General features: G+C 37.8%; 1 protein-coding gene across 1 annotated transcript in view; it reads right to left on the reverse strand.

The window, feature by feature from the left end:
• Window positions 1-3,885: 3,885 nt before the first annotated feature.
• The window catches only part of FRK (fyn related Src family tyrosine kinase), a 94,111-nt gene continuing 70,059 nt past the window's right edge, over window positions 3,886-27,937 (reverse strand). Inside the window, exons 3-8 of the mRNA XM_073675881.1 lie at window positions 22,500-22,663; window positions 19,389-19,557; window positions 17,426-17,584; window positions 13,750-13,931; window positions 13,458-13,617; window positions 3,886-7,665 (exon numbers count right to left, since the gene is read on the reverse strand). Of these exons, the coding sequence (XP_073531982.1) occupies window positions 7,448-7,665; window positions 13,458-13,617; window positions 13,750-13,931; window positions 17,426-17,584; window positions 19,389-19,557; window positions 22,500-22,663 (1,052 nt within the window). The 3' untranslated portion in view covers window positions 3,886-7,447. The remainder of the gene's footprint in view (window positions 7,666-13,457; window positions 13,618-13,749; window positions 13,932-17,425; window positions 17,585-19,388; window positions 19,558-22,499; window positions 22,664-27,937) is intronic.

Genomic DNA, 27,937 nt, shown 5'->3' on the forward strand with positions numbered 1-27,937 from the left:
GCTTCTGCTGCTGGGTAAGAGTTAGTCCCCACAGCCTCGGACGCCGGGTCCGGTAAGAAAGCTTCTCAGTCAGGGCGAGCTCTGCAGCTGCCAGCCCCTGACTTGTAGTAGTATTGCTCCCACTGAGCTTCTGCTGTTTCTTCCTGTGACTGTTTCTTGTCTCTACTCTCCTTGACTGACTAACCCTGCCTCAGCCCAGGGTTTATACAGGGGAAGTTCTTCCCCTCCCAAGACTGGGCAGGAGGTGTGGCATGCACAGGATCCCTGACCAAAGGACCTCCCACCTGCTCTCAGACATAACATTACATTACTGTGGAAAACCAGACCCCTGGGGTGCCACAGATACATAGCTGAAATCAGGGTCTCTGTCCCTACCGCATGCCACTGTCAGATTATGTAGCAAAAACCTCCTGACAGATTCTCTTTAAAGAAAACCTGTCAGGTCCCCTGTTCCCCCAGAACCACCAGCAGTTTTGTCTGCATATGTAAATACCCTGCCTAGCAGTCCCTGTGTTACATTACATACATAAACAGATCTGTAAAATGTGGGCGTGATAACATAACTTGCAAGTGCCGATGTCTTCGCCAGCGCTATAAAAACCTCACGCATTCACTTGGCTTCTTTCCCACCCTACATTGAACCTCTGAAGCCGGGTGTACGCATGCTGGCTTCAGAGCGGCGCACTGCGGATGATTAGAAGTGCAGAGACTTCCGATCATGCGCAGTGAACCTCTCGGAAACTGACACGCATACACCAAGCTTCAGGAGATCAATGATAAGAGGGAAAGAAGCCGCGCGCATGCACGAGGCAAGTATAGCGCTGGCGGTGACACCGGCACTTGCAAGTTATGTTATCACGCCCATAAGGTTGTGATAACATGCCAAGTGGGCCAACTAGTCGGGCGACACTAACGCCCCCTCATCTAGTCAAAGCCCTCATCTACATATCATAAGCAGACTTTAGAAATACTTTTTCTAAAGATCTGTTTATGTGTGTAATGTAATACAAGGATTGTTAGGCAGGAAATTTACATATGCAGACATGACTGCCAGTGGTTCTGGGGGCACAGGGGAACCGATAGGTTCCCTTTAAAGAGTAAGTAATCTTATATAACCTTTTTCATAATTGATTGCGGTTTTAATTGTAAGCAGACCTGTGGGGGTCCAAATTCCACTGAATGCTTAAAAACCTCCCCAAGTGGCGTGCAGCTAAGGTGGAGCACGTTGCTGCTGTCTGAGGGCACACAGAGTGGGATATGGATTCAATAGAAAGCAAAGGCTTCACACCTCTCAGGGGGAGTTGTGCGACTGGTGGGGTTCTCAGGACCAGGACCTCCACTGATAAAAAAGGCCCATTTTCCTTTTTGTTATTTTTAAAATGTAAAAGATGAAAATATACAGGGTGGGCCATTTATATGGATACACCTAAATTAAATGGGAATGGTTAGTGATATCAACTTTCTGTTTGTGGCACTTTAGTATATGGGAGGGGGAAAACTTTTTCAGATGGGTGGTGACCATGGCGGCCATTTTGAAGTCGGCTATTTTGGATCCAACTTTATTTTTTTCAATGGGAAGAGGGTCATGTGACACATCAAACTTATTGAGAATTTCATAAGAAAAGCAAGGTTGTGCTTGGTTTTAACGTAACTTTATTCTTTCAGGAGTTTTTTACAAGTTTATGACCACTTATAAAATGTGTTCAAAGTGCTGCCCATTGTGTTGGATTGTCAATGCAACCCTCTTCTCCCACTCTTGGCACACTAATAGTAACACCGCAGAAGAAATGCTAGCACAGGCTTCCAGTATCTGTTGTTTCAGATGATGCACATCTTGAATCTTGATGGTATGGTGTGGTATATGAGGTACAAAGATAGTGGGGCCATTCTTCATCAATGGAAACCTCAATGCCACTGACCCCCTTTGACTTTTATCTTTGGGGTCATCTGAAGGCAATTGTCTATGCTGTGAAGATACGAGATGTGCAGCATATGAAACAATGGATGCTGGAAGCCTGTGCTATCATTTCTTCTGCGGTGTTGCTATCAGTGTGTTAAGAGTGGGAGAAGAGGGTTGTATTGACAATCCAACGCAATGGCCAGCACTTTGAACACATTTTATAAGTGGTAATAAACTTGTAAAAAACTAATGAAAGAATAAAGTTAAGTTAAAACTAAGTACACCATTGTTTTTCTTATGAAATTCTCAATAAGTTTGATGGGTTAAAAAAAAAGTTGGATCCAAAATGGCCAACTTCAAAATGGCCACCATGGTCACCACCCATCTGGAAAAGTTTTCCCCCTCCCATATACTAATGTGCCACAAACAGGAAGTTGATATCACCAACTATTCCCATTTAATTTAGGTGCATCCATATAAATGGCCCACCCTGTATATATTTTTTGCTTAAAATACAAAGGAAACGTGTCATCTTTAACTTTATCCCTTTTAGAGATCATTTCATCTTCAACATGCTTAACTGTTCACAATAACAGTAATTTTAACCTGGGGTGCCCAAAGTTTTACATGCCACTGTACTTAGGGTCTCCCTATAGGTGCACATTGTATTCAAATAATGTTTTCTGAAAAAAATTATTTGCATCAAAAGTAATTTATAAATTATATCTTTAATGCCATTACTTTAATTTCTTTAATGTTCTACATTAGTCTGTAATAAGCATACAACAGATCAGATGATTCTAACATTTTTTGCAGTAAATGTCAAAAGACACACATTTATGCAGCCATTTTATTTTATATTGATTACTAAAACTGAAGTCAAAACATGGATAAGTAATTGTAGACATTTTCTCTGTATTCAGAATAAGTTTTCCGTCATTGTAAATATAGAACACAGACCTGCTTCGCAGTAGAAAAATCCTTCTTGAATAAAATGTTATAAAATATCAAGAACAGTCTACAAAAAATATACAACCGCAAGTACATTAGAACAGAAACATTGCATGAATTTTAAATCTGTATAAGTTCAACTTTGAGATAATGGATAAAGTATGAGAGTATGGATAAATTATTCAGATTTTAGGTCCTATAATGCAAAGCATATATTATAGGCTATATTTCCTGATTTGTCAGTGTATAGTATGTTAACAGGCTTTTCTGTCATAAGATTTTGTGTATCATCGAACCCCCCAATGCAGACTCAAATCTAGAACTTGGCTAAATTTGTCACCCCTTTTAAAAATGTAATGTAACATAATACTTGACATAAACAGTGCTCTTATACCGCATACACATGTAGTACTGCTTTATGATACATGAATATATACATTACATACACACATCACAAATATACATAAACACGTTACACACACATATACATTTTATGAACAAAAGTATTGGGGCACACTTCGTAATCAATAAATTCAGATTTCCGTTCAGTCCCATTGCCACATGTGTATGAAATCCAGTCCTTAGCCATGCAATTTGTCTTTACTAACATTTGTGAAAGAATGTTAGAGAGCTCACCGAATATAAGAGCGGTACTGTAATAGGGTGCCACCCATTTAAATAGACAGTTCATAAAATTTCTTCTCTCCTAAATATTCCATGATCAGCTATTGTATTATTGAAGTTGGCAGTTCTTAGGAGCCACAGCAAATCATGTAAAGTTACAGAGGGGTATTGTGGAGTGTTAAAGTGCACAAAAGTCACCAACCCTCTGCTCACTCAATAACTACAGAGTTCAAAACCTCTTGTCATTAGCATGAACACAAAAACTGTGTGCTGGGAGTATCATAAAATGAGTTACCATGACTGATGAGCTGCATGTGAGCCTTACATAACCTAGCACAATGCCAAAGGTTGGATAGAGTGGTGTAAGCATGCCGCCACTAAAGTAGTGTTACGTGGATTGTGTTATGTGGATTGAAGAATTAACCTACTCTATGTGTTACTTCACTGGACAGATTTGGGATTGGCAGATGCCAAGAGAATTTTACTTGCCTGACTGAATTTTGTCATCTATAACGTTTGGTGGAGGAAGGATAATCTCAGCATGAGTTTGCCCCAATGTAACGTCTATGAAGGAATGGTTGGATGAGTTTGATATGAAAGAACTTCACTGGTCAACACAAAACCTTGACCTTCTTCATCCTAAAGGTGTTTAATGGGGCTAAGAATGAAAAAACGGAAGCCAAGCCACCTCTTCCAACATCAGTGTCTGACCTCAAAAATGCTCTAATGGATGAATGGGCAAAAATTCTCAAACATACTCAAAAATATTGTGAAAAGCCTACCCAGAAGATTGGAAGCTGTTATAACTGCAAAGTAGGGACCAACTTTAACCTTAACCAAGTTAATGCCTATGGATTTAGATTTGCGTGTCATAAAAAATGCTATGGGTATAATGGGTAGATGTTCCAATACAGTGAATTATCTAGAGAGGCAAGAAACCTCAGCTAAAATCAGTCTTTTTTACTTTACCCTTTTGTTGAAAGGGGTTTCTCTGTTCCTAATCTTTGTTTATTACACACACATACTCAATAAGGACACATATACACATAAACACAAAAACAAAAAGGCGGCAATAGCACTGGGGCTTCAGAGAAAAAAACCTTCAAATGGTTTGTTCACCACCACATGGGCATGACGCTTCTACTCTATTTAAGGGTGCCGATTCATGAAGCCCTTTTAGTTACAAAGCTATGGTAGAAAAGTCACAAAATTTACACCAGTTCTGACAACTTTTTTAAACAAAATGGGCAGAGCATAGTCTTAGGGTGTCATGGCAAGTGCTACAAGTTAATCACTATAATAAAAAAAACAAAAGTGGCATCAATTATAGAAAAAATTGTACGCCAGTCAATGACACATTTCTGATTCAAAGGCAGCTGACAGATGAACCAAACTTGGAGTTTGACACATCTAAAAGCCTCCATATACACTAAACTATGTGTATGAGGTCACCAGCCAACTGATCGTAGGAGGGGATGTTGTTCAGGCATGTCTAATTTCTTGGCCGAATGAGCGTTCCTGTGTATAGGAGAATCGGCTGAGATGGCTATTGGCCAGAGGATCGAGTGAAGCAACGTTCGGCTGACAGCCATCTGATGTGTATGGCTGGCTTTACTCCAGCAGAGTATAAAATGCCAATCTTGATGAATTTCAACCAGTTATCAAGTGCCACAATATAACTATTTATGTGCATTATAAAGTTATTTAAAATAATAGTAACAAGATACATTGGCCTCAACAATTGAATGCAGACATTTATTTACGTATTTAATGACAAATTTAAGGTTTCTTATATGAAAGACATTTTTAAAAATTAACAGCTATCATCTGAATTAAATGATTGTACATTTGGCCAACATCAGTGTTTTGCATTTGACTAGACAATTTCCTATTGGGTTTAACTAAGAAAAATGAAAATCTCTAAACTGATAAAGTGTATTCAGTCAAGGTGATCACACTGAATTTTGATCAACGTTCCAGTATAATTTTTTTCTGGAATATTCCAAGTTCACAGCCTTTACTCATGTGATGCCAGGAGACCATTTTGATTGGTTTTCCCCTTTTGAATATATATATATATATAGATAGATAGATAAATATATATATGTACAGTATATATCAAGTAGAACTTGGTTTGGTCTTCAGCTTTTCTATGTCAAAAAAAATAGTAAAGCAAGAAATGAATGTACATGTCAAAGCCCTTACATGATAATTTATGCAGTATCTACAATTTAACCTATATTTTTATTATAATAACAAATCAGGCATGTAAAGCTGGCCATACTAAATTGTTTGCCACAGCAAAGCATGTCACACCATCTAAAACTTTGATGTTGCTTTGTTGCTTTCTGCTTTCTTGGTTCTTTTTGTTGAGTGGCTACAGATTCAAGATTGGAGCACAGCATGAGATTATTTTAAAGGAGATTAACTCCAATTTTTGAGTGCTTGATTTTCAGCCTGCATAGTCAGTCTCCTCGATATTTTTCAGTTTTCATTTCTATGACTACCTGAATTGACTTGATGTGTACCGTTCCTGGCCCGACCTTCTGACCCTGCCTTCCAATACTAAATCGGGAACTGACAATCACCTCCACACCCTTCATCTAACCCATTATCTGTCTGACTGTATATTGTGGACTATCTCTGTAACCATGACCTTGGTATCTGTCCATACCTCCTTACAGGAGATACAGTAGGCATTAAGGACAGTGGATACCTTTGACTCTGTAATCTTAGTTAGGCAATAACAACCCAATATTAGTCTTCTGGAAATATTCTCCAGATTGCTATTAAGCTTTTTTTCACTACTCTCATGCCTGAATGAGTCTTGTGAGTAATTGTGAAACTCATCTGCATACCTGGTGCCATCTGATCTGGACACCGGCATATAGTTATGTTCTTAACAAGAACACAAAGGGAGCATTACAATTTGCAAATTGCCTATTCACACAGGAAGAGGATTGGACCTCTAGTACTACCTATTAGAAGTTGGAATCCTAAAAGTCAATATCGACCCTTTATTGAGCCTTGCCACATGACTTAACATAAAAGCCAAACCAGAATCTCAATTTGCAGACACATGTGTTAGGGTGTTGCCCCTCCTCAGTGCAAAGCATGAGATCTGATTTGGCTTTATGAGAGGCCTGACTTGGGTCTAAGGTGCTAAGGTGTAATGTTTCTCCTTTTGGAGAGTGACATGCCTGACATGCCAGGGTAAGGAGGCTTACAGGCCATGCAATGCTTCTCTGGGAAATTAAATATGCAAATTGCCTCTTTAGAGAGGCAGAGAGACAATAGTCAGTTTAACCCACAACCAATTGCTTTCTTAGCTATCTTGTGCATACATATTTATTACAATAAGGAGAGGGGAGTAAGCCACTGTCAGATACCTCTGGCAACTTACCACCCATGGGAAGAAAGAATCCTTATTTACCCTGACATCTTCCATAGGGGGATTGAAGAGACCCTCAAAACTGGGCAGATTAAGGCTCAATGTATGGCCAGCTTTAGATAGCAGCTATCAGAAACTCTCTATGTATTGTTAGTGGAAGTGTTAGACTTAGTACATGGGACATAAGTTTATCTACCTTTCTTTCCATGGTTATATATTATATATTCTATTTTCCAATATATTTATGTAATGTATGTTAGAATACCAAAACCATTATAGGGAAAATTCATAGAGAGATCACATTTTGTTGAACTCTCTGTAAACTCTAAATGCCTACAGCATGCCTCTGGAGTGCTTATCTCATATGAAAGTGCTATTTTTTTTTCACAAGCTTAATATCATGTGAATATTTTCTTCAGGTAGTGATTTCTCAGTTCAAAGACTTGTTGAAATGATGTTGATTTTTGAGTCTCCTTCAATTGTAAAATATTGGATATCCTTATTTCAGGATTAGTCACTTAGTCCTATTAAGAATATATAAAACAAGTCTGGTAGATTTTCATGCTATCTTATTATAGATCCTAGCTATTTGTAAATGCATTTGCGTCATGATAAGATGAAGATTCCGTTTCAAAATAATCCTCAAGCCTCCACTGTAAGGTCTCGAAGGTTGGCCGGTTTTCTGGATTTGCATTCCAACATTCCAACATGAGGCTATAAAGGTCCTGGGGGCAGTTGAAGGGTTTAGGCATCCTATAGCCTTGTTCGAGTTTATCTAATGCCTGCCGCCCATTCATGCCTGCACAAGAGAATTAAAAGAAAAAAAAGTTAAAAACAATCCTTGTAATTTTAAAATTTACATAAGGGAATCGTTTCCATTAATGTGCACTGTGGGATTCCTTTAAGTACATGATGACCTTGTCTTTTCAGTTAAAGTAAAGAGACCTTGATCAGCAATTAAAAAACATGAAATTGCTCAGCTGGTGAGACTGCAGGTAAACCATAGTTATAATTGCTCTCTGCATGCTGGGTTTCTTATTAAAGAATCTCAAATGAAAGTGAAATTTAAAGAAATATGTTAAGAATGCTTTGCTTTATTTTAATAATAGATGGATATTTTCAATTAAATGAAAATGTGATCTCATCATTGTGTGCTCTTATTGTCTCGCTTAGAATGTTTTATGAGCCACCGGTTAATAACATTCATGGAGAAGGACAACAACGCTAAACATTTCCTCCTTGTTGGGAATCAACCTCAAGGAATTTCTGATTTATTCTCTTAATTTACACTTATCATATCTCTTCATACTTTTCACATAGTTAATATATGGAAACAAAAGATAAAAAATAACTAATAAACATAAGATAAGCTATGATGAGCTATGAAGCTCTGAATTCATTCCTTTTATATTTCAGTTGTATTTTTGCCTTTTTTCTATTATTTTTTGCAAAAAGATGATTTTTTTCCTGAATGTTTGATGTAATTTTTTTCTTTTGAGTATAGTACTAGGGACACCCTAGTCTACACCCTGTAGGGATTTTACTCACTTGGGTGCGATGGAAGGCAAACAGGAGGCATGTTCCTTTAAATCTCCATGTCAGTTTATTACCTCATAAACCCGACAAAAGCAAAAAGGAATACTAACAGCCTTTAGTTCAGGTAAAACAAAGTAAAGTCTCTGCTTAGCTAGTCCTGTGGGCACACAGGCTGGGGTAGCGTTCAGCTCTCTGGCTCAGTCCGGAGATAACAGCACACAGGAGGCCTTCTCCCTCCAAACACAGACCATGTGCCAAACAAACGGCCTCCATTTTATAGGTTGTTAACCCCAACCAGATGTGAGGTATGTGGGTAGCTGGACCCGCCCATCTCTCCAAGCTACCCATAACCCGGTCACAGGTGCACCAATCAGTCCTCTTACTGCTTACATGCACTAGAGAAACATAACAGGTTACATCGCAGAGGACAGCCATCTCTGTGACACATACCTCCCATCGACTATGCGACCATTAGCCACCTTTTAACCCAAATGCAATCATGCTAAAATACCAAGTACGGTAGCTAAATGTATTCTATGGAATTTCTGATTTCTTGTACTCATTTACGCTCCTTATGTTATTGTCTTTACGTCCTTTTCACTTAGTTAATATTTGTACATCAAAGATGAAAGATAGCTAACAAATATATAAGATGATCTGACAAGCAAAATACCCTTTATATTTCTTGTTGTATATTTTGCTCTCTTTCTACCATATCTCGCAGGAAGCTGATTTTTGTTTATTGCTAAATGTCTTCTATGGAATTTCTGATTTATTCTATTCATTTACATTCCTCGCATTATTGTCTTTACACTATTGTTTTACAGAATCCTGACACAGAGGGATAGAAATGGGTTGTGGAATCATAGACATGATCAATATGGATGAGAAATGAATAGTCCAAAAGTGCCTTTTCTCATCAATAATGAGAAATAAGGGACATGACAATCATGCTATTCAGACCTGGTATGCCATTTTCCTCAGACCAATAATCAACTGATATAAATATGTTTTTTTACTTATTGAAATTAATATGCTGTGGTTCATTTTGTAGTCCTTTGCCTCTCAGTTTCTTTCTGAGATATGGCCCTTTCTTCCTGTATATAAATATAGTGTTGTTAGACAAGGGGGCATGGTCCTCAACAAGACTCCAATGGAGAAAGGTTGGGGACCAGCCCACTTGGCTAAAAAGACTAGATTTATATGCAGTGAAGAGAGGGCTATATCTCAGGAAAGGAAAGGTGGAAAACAAAAGGAAAACAGCACTAGATTCAGAATGATGGCATTTAGACAAGATAGAAAAACTTACAAATTCATGGCAAGTGACAGGATCTCTTTAACTACTAAGCTACAGTGCTGGGAAAAACAGTATCAACAGTATCAATTCACTTTTACATTCAACATAGCAAATCCTTTATTAGGCTGTCATATTAATCATGATTAATATACTAACGACAATGTTAGTTTCAGAATAAAAAGGAAATATTATTACTTTATTTCCTTTGTTTATATACGTTATGTGTTTTTGTAATCCTAAAACTAATTAGCAAAGAGAGGGAATGCTCATACAAAGCTAATATTGTCCTGGCCGTAGCTGGGTCGCCATTGATACTGGAGGTGGCTGGTGCCACTCACTGCTTTTATCTCTGCCCCCTGCTGACATCTTTCACAAAATAGGGCAATACCGTCTGGCAAGGGACAAGTATAATCGATGTTAGCTCTCACCTAAGGTGTTAAGTGCAGGCACAACACCTATAAATGCATCAAAAGCCGCTGCCCCGTGGCTGGAGTAAAGGGTTCTTCTAGATGTATGATGAAGCGGGCATGTTTAGGCAGGCTGTTCTGCGGGAATGAAGAGCCTTGGGATTCCAAAACAGTTTTTATTAATACCAACGCGTTTATGTGCCAAAAAGGCGCCTTTCTCAAGGTATAAAGACCAAATCTTGGTTTTTATACCTTTAGAAAGGAAGGTGCCGGTCCGACACAGAAACACGTTGGTATTAATAAAAACTGTTTTGGAATCCCAAGGCTCTTCATTCCCGCAGCGCAGTCTGCCTAAACGTGCCCGCTTCTATTTTGACCAAAGTAGAGACAGAAGCAGAGCTGCACTCACATCAGCCACAGCGTCCATCACCCAAGATCCAAGACATCTTCAGAGGGGACAGCGATGCAAGAAACTAGTGAGTAACTGCAGCGCTGCCCCTGGTGATGTCTTGTTCCACAAGGGCCGATGAACACTGCGGGGAGTGAGTATAGCCCCAGGCTCCTGTGATGTCACGTTTGTGATGTCAAACGAAATGTCACAGGAAATACTGTGATAAAACACATTTAGGGATTAGATAGATAGGTGTGTAGTGTATTGTGTAATAAAGCAAATTCCAAAGTGGTTATGGTGTTAGGATAGATAGTTAGAAAATACATATAAGGTGCTGGACCACCCTATTAAGTAATAGAATCCTAATGTACAGACATTATATTTATAATCTGTTTTAATATGTGGGTAAATGTCTGTGTGAAAGAAAAAATCTCACGGTGCAATTGTCTATTCCGTAATTTGGATGAAACTCGCTTATTCAAGTCTATGGATGTGCAAAAAAATCAGATCCCATATGGATTAAAGAGAATCTATCATCAGGCTTTTTTCTACCTCATCTGAGCAGCATGATGTAGGCAAAGAGAACTTGAATCCAATGATGAATCACCTAGTAACCTGGGTGCAGCAGTTCTGACACTATCAGAGCTTTTAGATTTAGCAGTGCAGCAGAGCTGAGAAAGCTAACCCCACCCACACCAGACTCTCTGTGTACATAGTGTATAGACAGTGAGGTGCTTATCACAGGAGGGGGCGGAGTCGGACTAGTGTAGTCCAGCAATGTTAATCTATTGGTGATAAATCTTTCACAGTTAGTAAACAACAGCACAGACTTTGACACGTGACACATCCCTGAATTCTGTGTTTCAGCCTCTATCTCCTGCTGTCTTCAGATTACATAGCAAAAAGCTGCTGACAGATTCCCTTTAACAATATAGCAACTGATTTTTACAGACATATTGGAATTCTGTAGCGTATTCTGAAACTGTTTTTGTCTTGTAAATTTTAATAACCCCTGACGCATAAAAATGGATGCCACACAGATTACAGACATATGACAAAACAGATGAAAAAATATTCATTTTTTCTGTGTGAAAACAACAATTTTTTTGTGTGAACTTAACCTGGCTGAAATAATTCTTGTTGATCAGCAAAATCTCAAGCCTCCAACCAAATGGATTAAATTAAATGGCTAAGACTCCCCAAGTGTCCTGTGTTAATATAATTACTAATTAATATTGCTTGTGGATTACTTGTCTGTGTCTTACACATCACGGTAGCCTGCAGTGCTTGAGGGCTTTCAGTCTATCCAAGTATACCTTTATGAATTGTTCTTGTAAAACTATTTTGTTTTATTTCACTAAATGAATTCTTACATTGTATTCTTGCACAGTGGCCCAGTGGTCAATATGGTAGCACTGCAGTGCTGGATTCCAATCAGGACTACCTCAACCAATTGGCAATGGTTTTTTTTCTAAAGTGTTTTTTTAACTTTGTATATATAAATCCTTGGTGTTTGTTACTATATTATGGCTTGAATCTCATAGTATATGTATTTATTAGTACATAAAGAAATACCAACAACACCGACATGTCAGCTTTAACCTGTTCTCTACTTTCTATGCCCAATGAAGGTGCTGGTTCCTTGGTCCACTTTGAAGAAGGAGCAGCAGTTGGTGTTTCTACTGCTAAAAACTAGCTAAAAGCTTTTAGCAGTGTTGTGCCTGATATCTCCACAACACCATACAGTGATAAGTATATCTATAGCTCTTTGGCATTGCCATATCTATCCTGGGTTTATTGTACAATGTGGCACCAAGTTTATTTTCATTAATTCAGTGAGTTAACCATGGCACATATTGTCCTGGAAGAGTTGGCGATGATTGTGGCCATGCTGCCGATAATGAAAATTTTCAGAAGATGGAGATAGGTCAAACAGTTTTATTGGACGTGTTTCAAGGTCAGACAGACATCTTTATCGGGTCAAATCATCTCTCCATGGCACATAAGCATACTTCTCTACAGACCTTTGCCTTAAATGTACGTTTACTGACTCGGAGGTCATTCACTGTAAACCTAATGTTGGTGAGGTGGTAGATATTGTACTTACCTGTTGGATTACTGCCCTCTGATTTCACCTCTGATTTCAAATTATATCCTTTTATTGACTATTGATTTGGATTGTTTTAAAAGATTATAAAAAAAACACCTCACAATACTCTTGTCCGTTGCATGTATTATATATTGTTGCGATTCCCCTACAAATGCATATGACTAAACTAAAATATTGCCTTAGAAAAAGTAGACTCTTTCATTCTCATACTGGATTACCCATTTAATTATTCTAGCTGATGTTATTTCTATATGGCCATGCTTTTTCTTCTATATATAGACCGGCAAATAACTTACAGTGTTGAGTTTAGTCAATCATAGCACAGTACTTAGTTGACTGGTCCTTTCAATTTGATCAATAGTATACACTGTTATGAACAGGTATACAGAATTGCTTCCCAATCTGAATGCAGCAGAAAACAGGGCTAGGGGCTTGCTGTAGTTTTTGTTAAATTACTGTTTTATCTGCTGCATCTCTGCTAGTCCTCTCAATGCTAAACTAGGCGTAACCCACCCACATCATTGACAGCTTTCTAAATACACTGCGCATGAACAGAAAGTTGTCAGTGGTGAGAGATGGGGATAGCCAAATCTCATGAATATTGAGAACTAGAAAACAAAAGCTTATCATGAGAGGACTAGCAGAGCTTCTGCAGACAAAACAATGTTTTAGCAAAATTACAGCAAAAAGCCAAGTAAGTGACTGAGCATTATAATCAGTCTGTGTCCCTACTAAGATTGGGCAGCAAAAACATGATGACAGATTCTATTTAAAAGTTTTAGCCTCATAGATATTGCTTAACAGAAATGATGATTACCCTTTGTAGTGTCAGAATTACACAGAAACTTACCAGGATATGGCATCTTTCCATATGTTGCTATCTCATAAAGAAGAATGCCAAATGCCCAAACATCAGATTTAACACTAAATTTGTTTTTTCGGATTGCTTCCGGTGCTGTCCACTTTAGAGGAAGCTTTGTGTCATTTGTGGCCTGGTACACATTATCATCCTTAAAAAGAAATCGAGAATGAGAAAGGTAAGTTATGGAGCCCAAGATATTGGCAACACATTATCATGGAGCAAAAAACATAAAATATAATTTCTATGCAGAAACAGAATAGCTCATGATCTATATACTCACCTCAAAAACTCTGGCAAGTCCAAAATCGGCCACCTTATATACACTATTTTCTCCAACAAGTACATTTCTAGCTGCTAAATCTCTATGGATGAAGTTTTGTGTTTCCAGATAAGCCATTCCTGATGACACTTGCGCACCTATGTCTACCTGTTGGGGGATTTTTATTGTCGCACCATTATCATCTGAAATATTAAAGAAATAGGCATTTAGTTAATGCTTTACCACAGAGCAAAAGCATTTTATTTTTTCATGTCATCTGCAAAAAACATTTATAAGTTATTACTATTGTTATTAGTATTTTCACCTACTGTATGCAACTAAAAAGCTAATTTCTTTAGCCTCATGCACATGATCTTATTATGAATCCATATGATATAGTTCTTTAACAACCTGCCAACCACCCAAACTTGATCCACAAAAAACAAGCCCTCATACGCTATGTTTACGGAAAAATAAAAAAGTTATGGCTCTTGGAATACGGGGAGGAAAAAAAGAAAGTGCAAAAATGAAAAATTGCCCGGTCTTAAGGGGTTGAGAGCTATTTTATAATATAAAAAATAAAATAAAACAAAAAATAAAAAAAATCCTATAAAGAAAAACAAAAGGAAAATAACAGTCATCAATCGAAGTTCCTTTTTAGATGAGGCTAGTGATTTACAGTTCGGTCCATATATATTTGTACAGAGACAACATTTTTCTAATTTTGATTCTAGACATTACCACAATGAATTTTAAACAAAACAATTCAGATGCAGTTGAAGTTCAGACTTTCAGCTTTCATTTGATGGTATCCACATTAAAATTGGATGAAGGGTTTAGGAGTTTCAGCTCCTTAACACGTGCCACCCTGTTTTTAAAGGGACCAAAAGTAATTGGACAGATTAAATAATTGTAAATAAAATGTTCATTTCTAGTACTTGGTTGCAAACCCTTTGTTGGCAATGAGTGCCTGAAGTCTTATCACTTTTGACCAGACAACCCCTTTAAAACTGGATGAGGAATAGCCATACTCTGCTACAAGGGTGAGGTTGTGAAAGATCATTTTATGTCACAGATCATATACCATAGTAAGACATATAGTAGCAACAAGACACATGGTAGTTATACTGCATCAGCAAGGTCTCTCCCAGGCAAAAGATTTCAAAGCAGACTGGGGTTTCAAGATTTGCTCTTTTGAAGAAGAACCAAGAAGAACCCAAATGGGCAACGTTGAGGACCAAAGACGTAGTGGTCCGGTGGTCGTTTAATGAAAATTAGTGCAGCAGATGAAAGTCACATCCTGCTTACTTCCATTTGAAATTGGAAGATGTTAAACAGTGTCATCAGCTCAGAACTATCAGCAACCAGAGAGACCCAGCTATACCTAGCTACCTTTTGGAGAAGTCTGTCCAAAAATGGTCTTTATGGGAGAATTGCATCTAAAGAACTATACATTTGACATGGAGAAAAGGACAAATGAGTCAACTATGCTCAAAAACATTGGAACTGGGGTGCAGAAAAACGGCAGCAGATGCTCTGAACTGATAAGTCAAAATTTTAAAGGGGTTGTCCGGTACTTTTTAAAAAAATGCCAGTGTGTTTTAATGATAAATACAACCTTCTTTCTAATTACCTTGCGCTGCTGATACTTCCTGTGAGCGGCGCTATCGGTGGATGCTCACAGGCAGCACGTGACCCCATGCTGACGTCACGACAAGTGAGGCGTAACTCAGCGCTGGGGTCCCCGTGGTGGCTGCTGGGTTGTGGGCGGGGTTATTCCCCTGCGTCACACCCAGCTTCCACCGCACGCTTTCCCAGTGAATGAGGACAGGGAGAGCGCGCGGTGGATGCCTGGTGTGATGCAGGGGAATAACCCCGCCCACAACCCAGCAGCCACTCGTGGAACATGGAAGAGGGACCCCCGGCTGCAGCCGCAACTTGTCGTGACGTCAGCGGATGTCAGCGCCGGCTGCCTGTGAGCGGCCACCGATAGCGCCGCTCACATGCAGTATCAGCAGTGCAAGGTAATTAGAAAGAAGGTTGCATTTATCATTAAAACCCACTGGCATTTTTTTTTAAAGTACTGGACAACCCCTTTAAATATTTGTCTGTAACAGAAGACAGTATGTTTGCCAAAGGGCTGGAGTATGGTACAATAGTGACTGTCTGCAGGCAAGAGTGAAGCATGGTTGAGGTTCCTTGCAACTTTTGGACTATATTTCATCAAAGTTAGTGATTTGGTCAGGATTAATGGTATTCTCAATGCTGAGAAATAAAGGCAGATACTTATCCATCATGCAAAACCATTAGGGAGGCATCTGATTGGTTCCAAATTTATTCTGCAGTTGATCAATGACCCAAAACATGCAAGCAAAGTGATGAAGAACTGCCTTCAAAGTAAAGAAGAATAAAGTCCTGGAAGTGATGATATGACCTTCACAGAGCCCTGATCTCAACATTATCGAGTCTGTCTGGGATTACATGAAAAGACAGAAGGATTTCCACAAGCTTACATCCACAGAAGATCTGTGGTTAATTTTTCCGGATTTTTGGAAGAAAATCCATTCTGAGTTCCTTCAAAAACTGTGTGCAAGTGTACCTTGAAGACTTGATGCTGCTTTGAAGGCAAAGAGTGGTCACACCAAATATTGATTTGATTTTGATTCCTCTCTTTTGTTTATTTAATTTGCATTTTGTTTTGTTTTGATAAAAATAAATTATTCACACTACTATTTTTTTAAAAGAATTCTTACTTTGTAGCATTTTTCCACACCTGCCCCAAACATATGCACAGTACTGTATACATATATAGGCATCTATATCTACTGTAGATGAAATACCTATTCCATGAAACATTACTCTGTACAGTGCACGGAACAGTTTACATTCAATAGATCAGACCTAACCATAAAATGGACAATAAGTAACCCATGACAAGCAATCAGGTGTTTTATCATTGGGATAGCGCCTTTCATTTCGCCAGTAAGTAATTGGTATTCTGCTAATAGACAAAGTTTTGTTATTGCCAAAGTAATTCATTAAATGTTCCAAACTTTCTTTCCTGAAACTGCAATATTTCACATCCCTGTCTAGTACAAAGCAATACAATTTCGACCAGGAACAAATGTATCCACATTTTTCAAGGTAAAGAGACTTTACTGTTACTGTGAACTTGCTGAACTGCGGTTGTCTTGTAATTGTCATATAATTAATAGGGCTTTTCGATAACAATTATTCTTTATTGGTTTGACCTTTTAATTTAGTAGAGCAGACTAGTTTTCTTAATGTGTTAGTGACAAAATAAGACGGTGTGCATTGCACGTGAGAGAAGACTTGTAACAATCATCTATACAACACACATTGAATTAAAAGATGAATGTAAAAGCTTAGATTAGAAATAAACCCTGAGAGCTATTAAGCTGAAACACACTCAGGGAAAAAAATGTCCATATAAAGGAAGTACAAGCATGGATGATTCTCCATCCTGATTCATTAAGAGGCGCGTAGCGTGCGTCTTACCACAAATCTTACTCCGGAGAATCATTTTAGCACAGACTTGTGTTGTGCTAAAATTTTACAATTTTTCAAAACTTTTTACGCCAGAATTCCGGTGTAAAAACTTTGATGAATCAGGCCTTATGTGTATATAATTCAGAGTCGCATTTCTCAAAGCCACACAATTTGAATTGTTACTTACTTTGTAGATACGTAAGTAAACTTCCATGTCTCATGAGCTCCGTTATGATATAGACTGGTTCTTCCAAACTGCACACTGCATATAACTGAATAAGCCTTGGATGTCTAAGACTCTTCATGAGTTGTGCTTCCCTTAAAAAGTCTTGGGGATTCATGGATCCTAAGGTACATAAAATGAAAACATGCACACATGGTATTAAGTCTGTTTCTATCTATAAGACAACCACATCTGAAAAAATAATATAATCTCCTACATCTGTAACTAACAAATAAAGTAGCACCCTGCAACGCTATAGCATGTAAAAAATGAAATATATGAAATTTGAATAATATTACTGTTCTAGAAAATAGGAAAAAACTAAGATACTTAGTGCATAAATTGGCCAATCCATGTATGCCCAGCAGCAACGACAAGACAATCTTCTTTGCTGGAGACCTAACCTAATGCGTTTCCTCTCCTGGGCTGATAGTCTACATTTATATGGGAATGTGGAGTAAAAATGGAATATATGAAATTGGAATTGTATTACTGCTCTAGAAAATAGGAAAAAACAAAGATACTTAGAGCATGAATTGGACAATCCATGTATGCCTAGCAGACACGACAAGGCGATCTTCTATGCTGGGGATCTAACCTAATGTGTTTCCTCTCCTGAGCTGATAGCCTACATTTATATGTGTAGGTAAGATCCTGCTTTGATAAAAACCACCATAGGATGATGGATGGAGTGCTCAGTCAAATAGCCTATGTATACAAATATCAAAAGACTGACTATCACTTCTCAACAGAATACTGGTAATTTTTACATGCTATTGCGTTACAGAGTGCAACTTTATTTGTTAGTTATGTATGGAGATGGCTACTCTTAGTATGCACCTGTTCAGACCAGTATTCTGTTCAGTATTTTGATATCCTACATCTGTACCCTAAAAGGAGACTGCCACTCTTATCTATTTAAGAATACCAGTCCAGTGGAAGAATCTGCAAAAGTTGATGATCCGAATGTGGGGAGTAAAGCAACAATCTTTTATATCTCTTTTGAAATAAATAATCAAACTGATAATGCAATAATACAATATTCTCCTTAAGTCTGGATTGTGTACTGTTTATGCAATCCAAACATATGCTTTTGGATTCACAGTGTAGAAAATGCCCTAAGAATAAACTAGAGTACCCAGAGTCCCCCATTACTTGTGCTGCCACCAAAAGTTGACTGTATACTTATTATGTAACCCCTGTATTTCTAGTAAGCCACTAGTACTGTAAATGTTAGCCATGATACTCTTTAGCTCAGCCCCTTACATTTAAAGGGAATCTGTCACCAGCTTTTCCCATTTAATCTGAGTGTAACATAATGTAGAGGAAGAGACCCTGATTCTAGCAATGTATCACTTACTGGGCTGCTTGCTGTAGATTTGATAACATCACTGTTTTATCAGCAGGAAAAAATCATTAGATGACTAGTAAACATGCTGCCTGGTAGTCCTCCATATTCATGAGCTGTTTATAACCCCGCCCCCACCACTTACAGCTGCCAATCAGAGGTTTGGTGGGATTATACAGAGCTCAGCATTCAGAGGTAAATCTGTGGCTGATAAAACAGAGATTTTATCAAACACGCAGCAAGCATCCCAGTAAGTGATACATCGCAGGAATCAGGCTCTCTGACCCTACATCATGCTGTTCTCAGATGGGGTAGCGAAAACCTGCTGAGAGATTCCCTTTAAATTAATAGATATTAGGTAGATTCTAAATTAATTTTAGGGTAGCATCAATCCCCCTTTCCTACTAGCGCTCATGCTATGCTCATCCCTGGGTTATTGCATCCCAGAACAAAACTAATAGTGTGTGCAAAAGAATACTAAACAGTTCACATCAATAGCAATGCACAGCATGCCAAGAAAAATACGTGACACAGCAACATAAATAAATCTGCTCATCTCCACGCTCCACTTCTACTTACCTGTTTTCAATGTTTTAATAGCTACTGATATGGTATTGTTCCACAATCCTTCCCATACTTCTCCAAACTGACCCTGTCCCAACTTCTTCAAAAACTTCAAAGAGTTCCTGTCAATTTCCCAGTGATCTGCAGTTTGGTAACACAAGTCTGGAGGCAGAGGAACTTCAGTCTGGTTTAAATAAAATTAAAAAAAAATGTTCTATCTATAAATATATATCATGTGTTAATAATCTGTGTAAACCGTTTGATAGGCCCTACTTAAAGTGGAGCTGATTTAATTAAAACATCGTAATAAAATTAGCTGAAACTAATCAGTCATTAAAAAGTCGTCAACGTCTGTTCAGCAAAAGCAAGAGCGGATGTGAAATCTCCACCAGCCATGAACTTTTAATATTAATCCTCCTTTAACCCTTTACACACATGTCATATACATAAACATCACACGTCGGGTACCAGTGTATAGAGCAACCCAGAAGCTGACCCCTTGACCGGACTTAGATGCCTCAGTCAACAGCATCCATGATATTTAAGTTGTCAGGCTATCAGAGGGTTCATGGATTGTCTACTCAAAACCCCCATGTTCGCCATCTTTGAAAAAATTCTCATACACTGTAAAACATGATTATTGCAGTGTATTCTACCTACGATCAAGTGGTTGCATTATCAAGGCCCCTAGGAGGCCTAAAAAAATGTATAGAATAATTAAAACATTTTAAGTAATTCTTTATTTTTCCATTCTATAAATAAAAACACGAGAAATAATTATTTGCTACTACCATATCTGTAAAAAAATATTATTAATAATAATCCTTTATTATACAAAAAAAATCTAGAATTGTTGTTTTTTTATCAAGCTCCCCCTCAAAAAAAAGTTGTATGTACCCCAACAATAAAAAGAAGAGTTTGCCCTGAAAAATAGCCCCTCACTCAAAAAAATAAAAAAGTTATAAGTCTCAGAATATGGTGACACAAACAAAGTATAAATATTTGTTTTTCAGTTGTTCAATACATTATATCTTAAATTAAAAGATGGCATTCAAAACTTTAATTGTTACAACTCTTGAAATATTTGAGTGAAAAACATGAAAGCGGTAAGTAAACAGTTACTAAAGAAAACCATCAGTTTATGAAAAAAATTTGGGAGCACAGATCATAGTAGTAAAGTAAAAAATGTAACCTAAGCACTGAAAAGCATTTCTACAAATGTCCACAAGATGGCACCTGAGCTTTTCATACATTCCAATAGTAAAGTCATATTACAATAACGTCAAACAAGGAAGTTTGTTCAGGAAATAACATGAAATATTTAGCGCAAGATAACACCTGATTTAGCATACACAGAAACCAGCTGAAGGTCAGAATGCATGAATTATACTTACAAGAAGAAGTGCGGAAAGTTTGAAGAAAATATGTAAAATTAGCACGAAAAATTGAAATGAAACAAATGTCAAATGAAGTCATTGCTTCATAGTTTCATAGCTTTTTAGGTTCAAAGAAGACACAAGTAAATCATGTTCAGCATGTAACCTAACATGTTGATCCAGTTGAGTGCAAAATAAACCCTTTATGCAATACTAATTGCCCCATATAAGAGGAAAAATTCCTTCCCGACTCCACATCCAGCAATCAGACTGGTTCCTGGTTTAACGTCACATCACAGAATCTAGTTTCCATAACATGTAATATCATATTTTTCAAGAAAGGCATCCAGGCCAGTCTTGTGCATTTTTAATGAATTGACTATTTAGTGAATCGAACATCATGTGGCAGAGTTCCATAGTCTCACTGCTCTTACAGTAAAGAATTGCCTTCTTTCCTTTAGAACAAGGCTCTCAAACACGCATCCCAAGGGCTGCTAATGAGTTAAACTTTGTTTTTTGCAGCAACATTCAGGAAAAAAAGAGCATTTCCCACAATAGCTTAGAGCAGCTTTCTCAGTGTGTGAGATCCTCCTGCATGAGGTAGTGTGTGGTAGGGGCTGTACAGCTGAGGTTAGCTGTGTCACATTTCAAACCCTTCTATTAGCTCTCATTCACTCACAGTACTGTCCCCTCAGCTGTACTGCCCCACATTGAGTATCCAGAGATGTGTCAGTAGTTGCATTTATGTCTATTGTGCTCAAACAACTTGTATTGCTTCTGCAGTGAGATCTGGGTTGTCATTATGTATCACACAGGAGTAACTTGCTTATTCTGGGCTACTTCTGTGTGAGACATAATGACAGCTCTGATCTCACTGATGAGCCAGTATAAGTTGCCTGAGCACAACAAACATATGTGATTAATGATATAGCTCTGGACAGAGTGTGTGGGAGGGGTAGTACAGTAGAGGTGACTGTTCTAGGAGAGTAGGAGAGCTACTAGATCATAGAAGGGTTTGTAATGTGACAAAGCAAAACTCAGCTGCACTGTCCCTCCCCTCACTGACTCATGAAGGAGGTTAGAGCACGAGATCAGGGCTGTATCACACAATGAGAAACCTGCTATATGCTATTGAAGGACAAGTTCTTTTTTTGCTTTGTTGCAGTCTACTTATGATTGGTCAGCATTGTACAGGGAAAAGAAGTTACCGCCTCCAATGCAAACTGTCTGATAACACCCTGCCGAACGTAACAAAAGTTAACTCATTAACTGCCAAATAATTTGATTACTAATATCCATGCAAATTCAGAATCAAAACAAAAAAATGAAAAAAAATGTTTTCATGAGCTCTGCAGCCACTATTACATCATGTGTCCAGTTCAACGTTAAAAAAAATTGGTGAAAGGTCCTCTTTAAAGACACATTTGCATTTTTTCTATACTTTTTTGGGCAGTTTCATGTGATTCATTTTGGTTGAAGAATATTTAATTGTTTTATTTCTTCAGCTTCCATGTATTACAATACACTGCAAGCTGCTTGATTTGGTCACTCTCAACAGCCAGCTAAATACCAAGCCTCTTCTGAACATGAAACTAAGCTGAATTCTGATTTTCACTTGAAATTAATTACAGTATCTTTTTTTTTCACATGAGACATTCAGTGCCATAAAAAGATATATAAGGATACAAAGCCTTAAGAGTTTGCATACAACTAACTTTTGCAAACAGTATCTTCACTGAGTATATTATACCTTTATGCATGGTTTTCTGAGCTTACAGCACAGTCCATCATCCACCTTCATATAATTCTGCACAAGTTCTTCCATATCTTGAAATTTTTTTCTTGGCGATATATAAAATCCTCCATTGTCAAGTTTTCTGATTCTGTAGTGTTTCACATTGATGCCATCATAGACTAAAAGATAAGCAATAACTTTTTAGAATATTTAGAAAAACATGTTTTGTGGTCACTCGCAACTTGTTCACATAGTTATTTATATCATTTGAGCCAATAAAGTTATTATTTTTAAAAATTATTGCAGTCACTATTGTAGATCATGTAGTTATCTGTTATACTGTACATGTTCACAACTGTTAGATTGCAAAGACGCATCAATACTCTAACTTATACATTAATAAACGAGCACAATCTTAAAAGAAACTTGTCATCAGGATTTCGCGAAGTAAACTACAGACATTGACAGGTTGGCGCTGTTACACTGACTAAAATGATACCTGGGTTGAAGAAATCCGTCTATATTAAATACTGCGCCTGCGCATTTAATATTGTGGTCTTAAAAAAAATAAATTTAGCTCCAACAAAACGGCGGAGGCGGAGCATGCACAGTAGCATTTATCGGCAAGCGATGCTCTAAATCTGCACAAGCGCCGCAACCAGTGGGCAGCGCTTGCACAGATTGAGAGAGTCGCCTGCCGATAGATGCTACTGTGCATGCGCCGCCACCAGCACCATTTTGTTGGACCTAAATTTTTATTTTTTTTTACAGACCACAATATTAAATGCGCAGGGGCAGTATTTAAAATAGTAGGCAGGTCACTGACAGTCCAGTGACCTGTAATTTAAGCCCAGAATGATGACGATGAGGCCAGAGCACCAAAAAAAGCTCTGCCCACAGTCCCGCCCCTGAGCATGAGTATCTCATTAAAGGGGTTGTCCCACGAACGAAAGTTGATTTTAATCAATAGATCTTGGAATAATAATAAGTTCCACAATTGACTATATTTAAATAAAATGTTTCTGTGCTGAGATAATCTTATAAATGTGCCCCTGCTGTGTACGGTGTAATGGCTGTATCTGACCGTGCAGGGACATGATCTGATCATACCACAGCTCCTGGGCAGGGAGGAAGCAAAAGAGTATACAGACATTACAGTACGGGATCACAGCTGATTCTTTATTTGAGTAAAACTTTTCCCTGCCTGTTTTTAAACAATGTTTTACTTCAAAGAAAGAATCAGCTACGATCCCCTGCTGTAATGTCTGTATACTCTTTTTCTTCCTCCCTTGCCCAGGAGATGTGGTATGATCAGACCATGTTCCTGCACGGTCAGACACAGCCATTACACCGTACACAGCAGGGGCACATTCATAAGATTATCTCAGCACAGGAACATTTTATTTAAATATAGTCAATTGTGGAACTTATTATTATTCCAAGATCTATTGATTAAAATCAACTTTCGTTCGTGGGACAACCCCTTTAATGAGATACTCATGCTCAGGGGCGGGACTGTGGGCAGGGCTTTTTTTGGTGCTCTGGCCTCATCGTCATCATTCTGGGCTTAAATTACAGGACACTGGACTGTACATCCAATTATGGAAATTATTAGTATTCCAATATCTATTGATTAAAATGAACTTTTGCTCGTGGGAAAACCTCTTTAAATCAAAACTGAAAACAGATTAAACAACAACCACAAGACGGATTTCTTCAACCCAGGTATCATTTTAATCAGTGTAACAGTGCCAACCTGACACTGGTTGTAGTATACTTAGAAAAATCCTGATGACAGGTTTCCTTTAAAGGGGTTTGTCGGGCTGAGGCAAAAAGTCTGTAGTCACTCTGTGTAACTGCAGACTGCATGCATACAGGCTAGATTCTCATTTTTCTCTCATTGTTTTATCACATACACTACGATTCAAAAGTTTGGGGTCATTTAGAAATGTCATTATTTTTGAAAGAAAAGCACATTTTTTTTCAATGAAGCTAACATTAAATGAATCAGAAATACACTCTATACATTGTTAATGTGGTAAATGACTATTCTAGCTACAAACATCTTGTTTTTATTGCAATATCTACATAGGTGTACAGAGGCCCATTTCCAACAACCACCACTCCAGTGTTTTAATGGTACATTGTGTTTGCTAACTGTGTAAGAAGTCTAATGGATGTTTAGAAAACCCTCGAAAACCCTTGCACAAGTATGTTAGCCCAGCTGAAAATGGTTTGGCTGATTTGAGACGCTATAAAATTGACCTTCCTTTGAGCTAGTTGAAAATCTGGAGCATTACATTTGTTTGTTCTATGAAACTCTCAAAACGGCCAGAAAAAGAGAACTTTCATGTGAAACTCGACAGTCTATTCTTGTTCTTAGAAATGAAGGCTATTCCATGCGAGAAGTTGCCAAGAAACTGAAGATTTCCTACAAAGGTGTGTACTACTCCCTTCAGAGGAGAGCACAAACAGGCTCTAACCAGAGTAGAAAGAAAAGTGGGAGGCCCCGCTGCAGAACTGAGCAACAAGACAAGTACATTAGAGTCTCTAGTTTGAGAAATCGATGCCTCACAGCTCCTCAACTGGCAGCTTCATTAAATAGTACACGCAAAACCCCAGTGTCAATGTCTACAGTGAAGAGGCGACACCTGGATGCTGGCCTTCAGGGCAAAGTGGCAAAGAAAAAGCCATATCTGAGGCTGGCTAATAAAAGGACAAGATTAATATGGGCAAAAGAACACTGACATTACACAGAGGAAGATTGGAAAAAAGTTTTATGGACAGACGAATCAAAGTTTGAGGTGTTTGGATCACACAGAAGAACATTTGTGAGACGCAGAACTGAAAAAATGCTGGAAGAGTGCCGGATGCCATCTGTCAAGCATGGTGGAGGTAATGTGATGGTCTGGGGTTGCTTTGGTGCTGGTAAAGTGGGAGATTTGTACAAGGCAAATGGGATTTTGAATAAGGAAGGCTATCACTCCATTTTGCAACGCCATACCCTGTGGACTGCGCTTCATTGGAGCCAATTTCATCCTACAACAGGACAATGACCCAAAGCACACCTCCAAATTATGCATGAACTATTCAGGGAAGAAGCAGGCAGCTGGTATTCTATCTGTAATGGAGTGGCCAGCGCAGTCACCAGATCTCAACCCCATTGAGCTGTTGTGGGAGCAGCTTAACCGTATGGTACGCAAGAAGTGCCCATCAAGCTAATCCAACTTGTGGAGGGGCTTCAGGAAGCATGTGTGAAATTTCTCAAGATTACTTCAGCAAATTAACAGCTACAATGCCAAAGGTCTGCAATGCTGTAATTGCTGCAAAGGGAGCATTCTTTGACGAATGCAAAGTTTGAAGGAGAAAATTATTCTTTCTAATAAAAATCATTATTTCTAACGTTGTCAATGTCTGGACTATATTTTCTAATCATTTTGCAACTTATTTGATAAATAAAAGTATGAGTTTTCATGGAAAACACAAAATTGTCTGGGTGACCGCAAACTTTTGAGCAGTAGTGTACATGTGGACACATGACCATCCCCTCATGCGGGAAATACAGGGGAATCCTTACAGTTTATGCATAGACTGACTGCAGACTTTTCTTCTAAGCCTGAATAACCACTTTAAAAAAACATAGTATTTTGACAGGTATATCATACTGCATATTAATCAATATCGACTTCAAAGAACACGAAAACTCTTATCTTTTATTTCCTCATAGCAAAGATTGCTATTGCAAGGCCATGGAAGATCTTTGGTTAAGAATATCATGGAAAATCACCAGCAATAAACTTAAAAGGGTACTCCCCCCATCTTGTACATGTAAGACATATCCACAGGACCTGCATCTATGTCCGACCACCTCTCCACTAATAGTAGCGTGTGACAGAGCACCATTTTCAAAATACTTGTAAGTCCTGTTGGTATCTATTCCATACAGGATCTGCCATAAATGTACAAGGTAATGATACTTGTAATCAGGGGTGGCATAGGAATTTCAGGGTCATATATTGCCAAATCATCAGGTCACTCTGCCGCCCTGCCCATTTTAGTGACTAATTTGTACCACAAAGCTGTATTTAGTTAGCTTAATTGCGGCCATTACACAAGCAATTAGCAATTATACAGCTGAAATTGATCGGCGGTGAGTTTTTTACATCCACCAAATGTAAATTTCACTTTTAGTAAATATCCATTTTATGTGCAGATTTTCCTCATAGACTTGGATGAGATGAAGAAAACTCACAGGTAAAAAATGCATATGCCTTTTTAGTGCTTTCCTGCAGCAGAAACGCGCTAAAAATTCATATAATCTGCACATGACTTTATCAGTAAAGTTTTATTAAAGTTAAGTAACAGGAAGTATCAAAGACAGAGCATTTTTAGTTAAAACATGACAAACCAAAAATAGACAAAAACCATAGCGTCAAAAACGCGATACAAACACAGGTGAACACACGCACTCAAAAATACAAGTAAAAAAATGTAGCTAATTGGTGTAAAAATGCTGCGAAAATCTGCAACATCAAAAGATTTATTGGTTTTTTGTTGTTTTGCATTCCAAAAAACTAGAATAAAAAGTGCTAAAAAAAAAGTTGTACATGCCAAAGATAACTGCAGATTGTCCCACAAGGAAAAAAAAATGTATTCTATCACAAAGTTCTGTGTATATAAACTTAAAAAATAAGTTATGGGTCTCAGAATATGGCAACCCCCCCCCCCCCCAAAAAAAAAAAGAAATATGAAATATTTTTTACAAAATATTATTTTTGTTATTTAAGAGTAGAAAAACATTAGAAATTGGTATAATAATAGTATTGTCCTATTCATTTTGCCTCTCAAAGACCGTAATAATAAGTGATTGAAACGTCATATGTATCACAAAGCACAGACAACGATAACTAGAGCTTGTCCTGCAAAAAATAAGCTCTCACTCTGCTTAATTGAAGGAAAATTGTAGAACTTATGGCTCTGACAATACGACGACACAAAAAAAAAAAGATTTTTATTTAAAAGCGTATTTACGGTACAACAGTAATAAAACATAAGTAAAACTATATTAATTTGGTATTGTTTTAATTGTACTAACCCACAGAATAAAGTTAGCACTTCATTTCAGCAGCACGGTGAATAATGTAATGATTAAAAAGTATTAAAACAGGGCAAAATTGCAGTTCTGTTTACAACCTATATCCCGACAAATGAATTGTTAATAAAAGTTCCTTTATAAATTATTTGTATTCCAAAATGACTCAGCTGACATATATATCATACACATACGACCTTGCCAATGGAAAAAAAAAAGATATGGATCTTGGGACACTACAATATAAAAGTGAAGATAAAATGGATTGCCAAAAAGGCTGACTTCATCAGGAAAGAGGTTAATAAAAAAATAATAATAGGACAAATGATATCAGTATTTTCCGCTGCCCTTTAGACTCCAG

This window comes from Phyllobates terribilis, unplaced genomic scaffold (assembly GCF_046119375.1).
Source record: "Phyllobates terribilis strain yellow unplaced genomic scaffold, ASM4611937v1 Scaffold_3__8_contigs__length_932513732, whole genome shotgun sequence".
In the NCBI taxonomy this organism is placed as follows: Eukaryota; Metazoa; Chordata; class Amphibia; order Anura; family Dendrobatidae; genus Phyllobates; species Phyllobates terribilis.